The 10351-nt window shown below is 42.6% G+C and overlaps 1 protein-coding gene across 1 annotated transcript; it reads right to left on the bottom strand.

The window, feature by feature from the left end:
- Nucleotides 1-4621: 4621 nt before the first annotated feature.
- npy8br (neuropeptide Y receptor Y8b) lies at nucleotides 4622-10112 on the bottom strand. The gene is made up of 3 exons (XM_085425022.1): nucleotides 9951-10112; nucleotides 9418-9546; nucleotides 4622-7737 (listed from the first exon to the last, which is right to left on the bottom strand). Exon 3 carries the CDS (start codon nucleotides 7584-7586, stop codon nucleotides 6498-6500), a length of 1089 nt encoding a protein of 362 aa, XP_085281148.1. The 5' UTR covers nucleotides 7587-7737; nucleotides 9418-9546; nucleotides 9951-10112; the 3' UTR covers nucleotides 4622-6497.
- Nucleotides 10113-10351: the final 239 nt, after the last annotated feature.

Genomic DNA, 10351 nt, shown 5'->3' with positions numbered 1-10351 from the left:
TCATTTGTGTGCCTACCTTTATTTCTCTTTGGGAGGAGCCCAGCCCAACCAGTCTGTCTTCCGCTGTTACTTGTCTTTTTTTTGTCCTAGTAATGCATCGCAGGGTGTGGTAACACAGTTTGTTCCCACGCAGCTTTTGCATGTAGGTTTTGTAAGCATTAAAACAAAAGTTGGTCCTCCAGTACACATTTCTTTCCACCCCACAACTAAAACCATCCAGCAGGAGTGTGTGTGTGTTGGTCAGTCGAATAAAAATAAGGGCGTGTGTACTAATGTAGTTTTGTGGTAAAAAAAAAAACCATATATATATATATATATATATATATATATATATATATATATATATATATATATATATATAAATATATATATATATATATATAAATATATAAAAATAATATATAATAATATATAATATATAAATATATAATAATATATAAATATATAAATAATATATAATTATTTTTTTTAAATTTATTTTTAAATTTTTATTTTTTTAAATACTTGTTTTTGGCTCCAGCAGGACACACGAGCCTGATGCAGCGTCTCTAGCCACCAGGGGTCACTAGACAACAACATGACAGTCCATCTTTCCATGTTTTAGTGTCGGTGTGATATTTTTGTAGCTGTCATGTTCACAAATTGAGCTGCAACTTTGTAAAGTCTGCATGCTCTCTCCAAGTACCTCTGAGGTTTTATCTACTGCGTGGACTTGTACTCCGCCCCCCAGTGAGGGTTTTGATACGGGCGACACGGGGCGGCATCGTGGTGGGGGGCGGAGTTCTCTGGCTGGCTGGAGCAGCATCTAATAACCAACTCACAATATAAAACAAAATAAAAACAAAACAGCAAACACGAAAACACCAGACATCATGATACAGACTTGTAATTTGCGCCGATGTTTTTTCGAAATTCTATACGCGAAAAGTGATCGCGAGAGCCCTCGGTATGCCTGCTTGCTGCTGAAGTCAAAGTAAACTTTATTGTCATCTCTGCCACATACAGTCCAGTATATAGAGAGACGAGACGACGAGGCTCCAGTTACAGCAGTGCAAGTAAACAAACAATAAATATAAGAAGAGTAAGAAAATAAATATAGCCTACACTTTAGGACTCGGGGTAAAGGGATCAATAACAATTGAAAATTTATAATTTACAGTTTGATGATTTAAAGTCTCACACACAACCAGTCGAAAGGGGAGGGAGACCTGCTGCTTCCAAATAGAGCACATTGCATTCATAATGTTGTAAATCCAAGCCCATTATCTATTCATGATTTGAATCCTGGGTTGTGTGAAATCCCAGAAATAAACCCTATTTGCCTGGGGCGCCAAACAGGCTAGGACCGCCACTGCCGCCCCCTCCCTACTGCACCGGATCCCGTCAAGAGCACCATTTAATGACATTTACTGTACATTACTGTGTTTGCTTTCCAACAGGACATGTGCCCGAAGCCAATTTACTGTATCGCAACAGCTCATTGCTCGCTCAGTCCATTTCATGTGCACTCCGCAATCTCCTCTGCATTATAAAAGTGCTTATTTATGGTTTGATAAGCACAATTATTCAGCCGGGCCAATGTGTGCTTCGAATTTTAAACAAACTGCACAAGAAATCGAAGTTTATTCATCACGACGATTTGACATCCATACAGCAGCCTGTAATATCCTGCTGAAGAGCGAGTGGGGCTGCCGCACTCTTATCTTCAATGGAAAGTGTTTTTTGTTTTTTCTCACAGTAGTTCAATCTGTCTGTCACTCTGGTGTTACTGGGGCACGCACGCACACACACACACACACACACACACGCACACACACACACACACACACACACACACACACACACACACACACACACGACAGAAAATCGTCTCCGTAGTTACTGATGAGATTGCTGCTACTTTGGTTGAGCATACAGTCCACACCACATGGGTCAAGTATTGTCCTTTATTTAAAGAGCTTTGATAAGGGCTGAATCATCTATGAAACGCAACAGCGCAGCAGGACATGAAATATCGACCGGAGATCAATGCCCTCGTGTACAGTAACCACCCTCCATTTGAAATGTCAAACATTACTGACTATAAGAAACTTCTGCTATTATTATTCTTGTTGCTTCCCTCAAGAGGAACATCAGCAGCAGATTTTAAATCACACTGTACAAGGAAACGAGCTCCTTGCTGCTGAGCATGGACCCCCCACCAGCTGTGAGGTCCACCAGGTTACTTGTAATTAGTCTCACTGAGACCAGCCTGAGAATAGATGAACTAATAAGAGAGAACAGGGGCCTTAGTCATGGAGCTGGCAGACTCTGTAGGCTTTGAATCTGGAGACCAATTTTATGTGTGAAACTAAAGAGAAAGTGTATTGCGAAGAAATTACAGTGAAGTAAGCTTTCTTTTTTTTTTTAAAAAAAACCTTGGAAAGAGTTAGAAAAGAAACTAACTCTGTTTTATCTGCTATATTTTTATATAAAGGCTGGAAAAGACTTGACTCTGTGCAAAGGTCATTTTTATACTTCAGGCAATCTTGAACAGGACCTAAATGTTCTAGTCTTTAAGCTATAAACAGCTTCTGCAGGTGGTCTTATATATTGTCTGCTGGGAGTGCGCTACTCCAGGGTGCACTGTTCCCCCAGCTGAATGGTCTGTGAACGCACATTAACTCTTCAATATCATCCATTCTTGGAAAAAAATAATAATAAAGGGATTTAAAATAGCAGAAACAAAACCAAACCCATGGCTAATATGTGATCTGACTGTGAAGCAGAAACAAAAAGGTTTTGTCTCTGGTGATCTGGATCAGATTTTAAAGTGTCTTCGGCTCCTGGCTCCATCTCATATTTGCTTTTCAGGCGTGAGAATTGCAATGAAATTTCCAACCTGACTCTTGTGTCTTTGCCAAAATATGAAAATGTTCCTTTAATAAAGCCTTTCCTCCTGGTGTCCTTGCAATAAACCATGCAATATTAACTGGCCTTGACACAGGCAAATGACATACTGCCAATATGAATGTAGCTACACACGCCTGTGCTTTCCCTGCTACAACTTCCAGAAATGCTCTTTTAAGAAAAAAAAAACTGCTTGCTGTGATGTAACTATCACAAGCCAGTGCAAGTCAAAAGGAAAGTTGCTGTGCGTCATCAAGCATCCTCAGCAATCATGTCTTACGTAGGACTGTTTGGCTGACATGGGTCCACTGAACTGCTTCCGCCTTGTGCAGCTCCTCTGTCAGTGTTTAATAAAGTGACTTTAATAGCTTGGTGCTCTGTGTCAGCTTGAAGGAGACCCATTGAATACCCCGAGGAAGCTGTAACCAGGCAACTAAAAGAGGCTGTGGTCTTTTCCTCAAAGAAAATGGAAGGCCGGACGCAGAGGCCAAGACCCTATCTATCTATCTTTTCATGCACGCAACAGAAAATCGTGAGTACAACCTGGCCGACACCAATCAGGGAGTTGCTATTCCAAGCTGTCAAGTCTGCTTGCATTATGCAAGAAGCAACTGTGTGTGTGTTATTTTGAATAGTACAGAAGACACATAGGCAAATGAAGGCAAGAAATATCTTGCAGTCTACAAAGAAAAAAAAAAAAATTTCCAGATGTATTTTAATACCAGAGACACGCAGAATTGTATTCTGGAGGTGGTCATGTATTCTCGCTGTCATGGTGTTTGTTCAGTTTCATCTGCTAATCAGCAGATGAAACTGAACACTGTCACGATAAAGCTTCCCTGCAAGATCTGATGAACACAATGTGGGAGGACCATTAGGGCAATTCAGCAGAATGATAAGGGAACAAGAAAATATTGACCTAGCCGATCTATGTGTTTGACCTGTAAATGAACAACCTACATGTCTAACGGATGTCGGTATTTGCATAACACCAGGACTGGGATTCGAAAATCAGCAGCTGGTCTTCCTTTGACCTTTTCATCTGCCAAAGTCTAAAGATTAGTTCTTTCTCAGCCGGGATCAGAGGTGCCATTGACTTTGTCTCATGAGATTGCAGCAAAGAGTACAAGCTGAAAAATCATTCTGTAGCACATCTATATTGTAATTCTTCACAAATCCTTTGGCACAGGCAGCACAAACCCCTCAGGTTTCCACTGTAATATTGATCCTCTTGCTATGAATATTGACACAAGGTAAAGCAAGATGAATTATACATCATTCTCACTGTTGAAAGGAAAGCAAGAATATGACTGAGGAGAATTGAAATGCTCAAAACAACAGCTTGAGCAAATCTCTGGCCAACTAGTTCATGTTGTTCCTGTGATCTGGAGAGATTTTTTCTTTTTTTCCCTTTAAAAAAAAAAAAAAAAGAAAAAAAAGAAGAAAAAAAAAAAGAGAATCTCTCTAAATTAAAATGCACAGAGCCAAGATCCCAGTCTTCCTGGAACAGCTCGACTGACAAGGAGAGACTGGCCCTGTGGACTCATTAAGTATTTGTCTCCAGCTGAGCTTCATTTCGTAGTGCAGTAATGTGCTTGTAGACTGGGTTACAATTGGTAACAATGTAATAAAAAAAAAAAAAATAAAAAAAAAGGGGGGGGGGGGCTAATTTAGGTTCCACTCGTTGTCAAGTGCCACTGGAGTTTGCAACTACCTCTGGCATCTTGGGTCCTTTATTGCAAGGGCGGGGGGAATGAACACTTCTGCTTCACTCGGCTGGTGTTCTGAAAGGAAACAGACTAGAGGAGTGAAATATGGGAAAGGAGAGGGGATTGGAAGTCAGCAAAGGGCAGCACAGGCCAGCAGAAGCATGCAGTCAATTATGCTGACAAGGACCTGAGAGCTCTCTTCAGGGCTAAGCTGCCTTTTGGAAAACAGCATGGCAGGTGAACAGGTTTGGGTCTTTGTAAAGTGTGAAAACATCTTACACTCGACCTCCTGAAATATCATAAAAGCTACAAGGCACCTGGCAGCAAAAATAAAATAAATATAAAATAAAAAATAAAAAAATAAAAAATCTCTCGCAGTTGGTCTTTGATCTCCCTTTCAGACAGGACGAAGCATGAGCATTAGCAGGCATTCCCCGAATATGAATATTCAGCACTAATTCCCATTGATCTCTCATACACTTTCCTCCCCTTCCCGTGCTGTTTAACATCTATTGCACCAAACACAACACTGATTTATTCAACACTACGAGCGCATCTAAAATGTGTTGTGATCTCAGACTTCCCCCTTCTAAATAATGCACACTGAGGCAGCACACAGAATTTGACCTCAGAAAGAAACAAAGAGTTTGAAATATTTAATATTTAGAAGTTGAAGGGTTTGGAGGGTCCCCCCATGTACACTATATAACACAAAAAAATATATCAAACCAGCGCTAAATGACCAGCCTTCTGGTCAAAGGGTAGCATTTACTTTCCTGGGTAACTTGACCTGCAAGATGACAGCTTCAAACCAGCATGTAAAGCAAGGCAGAAACAAAGAAAAGAGTTTAAAAAAAAAAAAAGTCAGTACAAGAGCTAAATATGAAGCAAATATTACAACACATTTCCTAGAGATACTTTCTATAGTGCTATGCTACACAGTGCTTTTTATTGCACACCACACGCTAAAACTGTGCTTTATCTTATATACAACGGAAGGAGCCCGCTCTTGTCCTTTACTGCCACTTCTATTTTGTTTTATTGCGATTGAGAAATGGTGGCTGTGTCGCACATTTTATGACCCCCCTACACATCTGTATTATATACACACACACACACACACACACACACACACACACGGGAGCATGGACGTGTCAAACAGCATGAAATGCATTCATCTTTTGCCAAGGTTCTCTGCAAAAGACCATTAAAGCGACAACGGTGGCGGGTTTAGGTAATAAGAAATGCATTAAAATGATGCCGGTAAGTCCTCCGCCTAGAGCTACATCTAATGCACAAATGTTCCCTCCTTTGGTTGTATTCTAAGCTACTCTGTTGATAATCATTTACATGTTGCAGTTCACAACCCCTCGATGTTTTCGTCATCACTATTAACACCAGATAAAAAAAATAAAAAATAAAATAAAAATAAAAACATTTGCTGCTCCACGACCCACCTGCTTTTTTGTCCTTCCAGCACTCTCTTGGGGTGCTAATATGCATTTAAACATGATTTCCAAGCAGATCATTGCAGAGAGAAAACATGGTGTAACAGAGTAAAAAGGCATCTCCTCTTTTTTATATGCGACAGCACGTGGGGGAAAAGACTATACATACTGTAAATATCCTGTAAACCTGTCCAACCTTTGCACCATCACTGCGTTCTCTTTCCTCTTACATGTGGACTCATACTGATTGGAGGACAACCTGCCATCCTGCTTAGGGCTCTTCAGCCTGCTCCTTCTGGACTGCCGTCCTGAAGAGTCTACCTTTTGCAAATGTCAAACCAAGAAAGAAAGAAAATCTCTGGAGAGTGACACAATAAAGGCTGAAGAGCACCAGCTGCTTTCTTTGTCTTTCAGTTAAAAAAAAAGAAAAAAAAAGAAAAAAAGTATGGATTTACGTATTGTTGCTGACAGAGCCGTTGCTCAAAATCGACCCCTTGGTGACCTCTGTGCTGACGGTGGAGAGCGGCACGCTCTCGTACCTCTCCACCACGGCCCAGCAGCGGCAGCGCAGCAGCGTGGACTTGAGCTGTTTCTGGAAATTGCTGTTGAGGAAACCGTAGATGATCGGGTTGACGCAGGTGGAGATCATGGCAGTGAGGTGGCACAGCGAGAAGATGATGTCATGGCTGCAAGACGGGATGAGCTCGTGGTGCCAGTCAAACACCGTGTTGAAGACGTTGAGCGGGAGCCAGGAGAGGGCGAAAGCCACGACTATGGCGACTAACATGGCATTTATCCTCGTGGAGCCCTTGTTCTTTTTCTGAGCGGTGTTCCTGCTGCGGTCCACCATGTCCTTCCTCCTCCTCAGGCGAAGGTAGACATGCAGGTAGCAGACCATGATGAGGATAAGCGGGAGGAAGTACTGAAAGACGAGCAGGGAGGTGAAGTAAGCTCGCCGTTCCTTAACTGACGGCCACTGCTCCATGCAAATAAAGTTGTCATTTATTGGGAGTGGAGTGCTGAAGTTCTGAAAAGGCAAAATGAGTACGTTGTAGGAAAGCAAAGGCACTGAGATTATGCAGGCCACAATCCAGGTGATAGCCACAGCCAGGTAGGAGTGGGCTACCATGGGTTTCCATCCTGTCGGGTGGACGATAAGCTGGTAGCGCTCCATGGCGATCAGAACGAGGGAGAAGATGGAGACAGTGACTGATATACACTGGATGAAAGGTGTGAGCTTGCAGAGGGTCTCTCCTAAGATCCAGTGGTCCATCAGTGTGTAGATAATAGTGACCGGCAGGCATATAATGCACGTGAGAATGTCTGAGCAGGACAGATTGACAATGAAGATGTTGGTCACGTTGTGCATCTCTTTGTGCCGTGTGATGACAAACACCAGGCAGGAGTTTCCAATGAGCCCCACTGCCATGACTGTACTGTAAGCAATGATGAGTAACGTGGTGCCACTCACCGACAGCAAGCAGTCCTCGGTCGAATTCCACGAGGCTTGGTTGTGATTGGTGCTGTGCTGCAGCTCCATGGCAATAGTTTTCCCAGGCTCGCTTCGAACACAGAGGACCAATCGAACCAGATTGTTTTGCAGCACCTGCTGTAATTATTTTATGAATGATATAAGAGTTTTCCCTAATCCTTAAGCTCAGCCAGTCTTTAAAGCAGTCTTCCTTTGTGGCCTGGAAAAAAGAAAACAGGAAAAGAAATGTGCAACCTTTAACAAAATTTTCCATCATTGGAGTTTTTTTTATTTTCACAGTAATGGAATTTTAAGAAATGAAGACTTCGGTTTATTGCTCAAATTTAAATGTAGCAACCACAAACACACCAGCATGACAGGAAATTGACCTTCGCTCGCTAAAAAGCTCATTTTACCCATTAGAACTGATTGCCATGCTGCAGGATAGGATTTTAAAATGTGCAGCGCATCAGGATGCCATTCCACAAGTGTCTTTTTAAAAGAGTGTGTTCAGTATTGGAGATTCAACTTCGCACGCAGCAGAGGTAGTTTCCATATAACAAAAACAGAAACTGATGAAGGGGATAATTAATCTCGCTATGCAGATATCACGAGCAGAACACAGACCCCCACTTTTTTTAAAATTATAAATCTTTGCAAGCAGGCAATGAGAATAAATGATGCACTGATGGAATATCATAAGAGAAAAAGCACAGATCTAGGTTTTTGCGGCGTCGCTGTAATGGCATGCTGGTTCAAATTTCCATCACAATAACAGTGATAATGACTGCTCCTTCAGAAACAATCACCCCCCCTCCAATCACTCTTATCAAGTGATGGGAATTTATTCTGTCCGTAACAGCTTTCATCGTCACTGGACATTCACAGAAGCCTCACAGTCCTTACAGTTCCCGAGAAACGGCTGCACTGGAAAACAGCAGAAATACAATTCCACTCCACCAAGGCCAAGGACTTCTGAGTAGTGTGTGTATCCGCATGTGTATAATTATTGTAAGTGCGTATGCACAGCAGTAAAAAGAGCCCTGATTAACTGAGATGTTTGCCCACAGCTCAGTTCCCTAGAAAATAATTTTGCAAACATGCTGACAGGATTAAATCACCAAAGGATGGAAAGTATTTATCATTTTAATTGAGCACTCCTTAACAATGATAAATGTTGACAGGTAGGACATTAATTGCTCGTGGCTGTCTCGATAATGAGCCCTGATGTCCTATTAGAATGTGTCGCTTCGTCTGCGGTACACAGATAGAACCAGAATAACTCAGGTATATACTTGAACTTGGAGGCTAAAATGACTTGAATTCATTTGTGGTACACAATCTTTTTCTGGGTGCCAAACTTAGTCTGACTCTGTTTCAACGCATATGGCGGACATGTAGCCAAGACCCATCCTTCAGAGCCTTGATGCAGAATATTTATGACAGAATTTGGACTTGTGAAGCGATGCAGTGCTTCCCATTGTGCGGTGTCTGCAGGCGGAGGAGTAGAAGCAAAAGTAACGAGAAATTTTGCTAAAAGCTGACATTAGATTTCATCCTTAATGTGTAAATTATACCGATTATTTCCAGATTACACACAAGTAGGAAACCTGCTGGGTGGGGAAACAATAAAAATAGTCTGAATGGGAGGAATGTGTGAAGTCACTGCAGGGGGAAAAAAAAACCACACAGAAGGAGAAATTATATCTCGTGGGGATTTATCTCGAAATAGAGATGAATGCAAAATGTAGATTCCCCCCACCCTGTGTTGTTATCCCTGCTCTGTCACCAAACCAAACAACTTTGCCAAGACACAAAGTCAGCACATGAATTATTACAGAGGCTGAAACGCATAAATCAATGAAAAGTATGATAGTATGATTGTGTGCGCGCGCCCTACCCTCGGTCTTTGTAGCTTTGTCCTGGATCCACTGTCTCTCTGCAGCTGTGCGTCTGCTCGCACTTGGGCGGACTTTCTCAGCTCCGGACAGGTGAAGGAGACCTCTGTTGGTAGATGCCAACTGCTTTTCTGTCCGGGGGGGGGGAGACTCGTCAATCATTTCCACATCACAAACCGGTAAATGTCCAATATAAAGCTCCACTTAGACTTTAAGCATGTCATTTTGGAGATCAGTCTGACCAGGGGGGCAAATATTTCGAGGGAAGGAAGGAAATCCCACTGGACTGGGGAGACCGACAAGCGACGGGAATCAACAATCCCAGCGCGAGCGATCAGGTTATTAAAAACTCTACGCGCAAGAACGCACGAGCCTACAGAGAGCCATCACCTAGAAAAAGGTCATTAGAGCTTTCTTTTAGCATATGATGAAAAATAAATAACCGTCCTGGGAATTTTAATTACTCACTCCCATCGCCACCTGCAAGAGTTAGAAGCCAGAGGAAATGGCACACTAATTAGCCACAGTTTCTTACCGAGTCTTATTTCTTCCAGGACTTCTTCGCGCCGCTGTGCATCAAGTGAGACAAAGCTGAGAGTTTGTGGTCGAGGAGGAGGTAGGTGGTGTCCTGCCAGGACCACTGGTAGGAGCTGAGATGTCTCTTAAAGCGACCTCATGCCTCACACTTGCAGGCAGAGATGCGACTGGGAACATCTTACATAATAAGTTCTCCGTGGTTGGCACGCGCGCACGCAGGCGCGCGCACTCACGCGCTCTCGCACACGCACGGGGGCCAATGGGGAAATTCAGCTGTTTGATATATGGTTTGGTTCAGCCAGACCGACGCTGGCCGTACCCACCTGAAGCCTGGAGACATGTATTAGTGACATCAGATGATCCGTTTTTGTTTCTTGGAAAAGGGGCACGCGGAGGTTT

The sequence above is a fragment of the Rhamphochromis longiceps genome, linkage group LG12 (assembly GCF_057381845.1).
Source record: "Rhamphochromis longiceps isolate RC_006_pf linkage group LG12, R_longiceps_female_GT1.1, whole genome shotgun sequence".
In the NCBI taxonomy this organism is placed as follows: Eukaryota; Metazoa; Chordata; class Actinopteri; order Cichliformes; family Cichlidae; genus Rhamphochromis; species Rhamphochromis longiceps.
The sequence above is the reverse complement of the archived record's forward strand: the minus strand, read 5'-3'. Positions and strand labels throughout refer to the sequence as shown.

Bases quoted from the DNA above. Each gene is read 5' to 3' on its own strand.
- npy8br (XM_085425022.1), bottom strand. From the start codon at position 7,586: ATGGAGCTGCAGCACAGCACCAATCACAACCAAGCCTCGTGGAATTCG.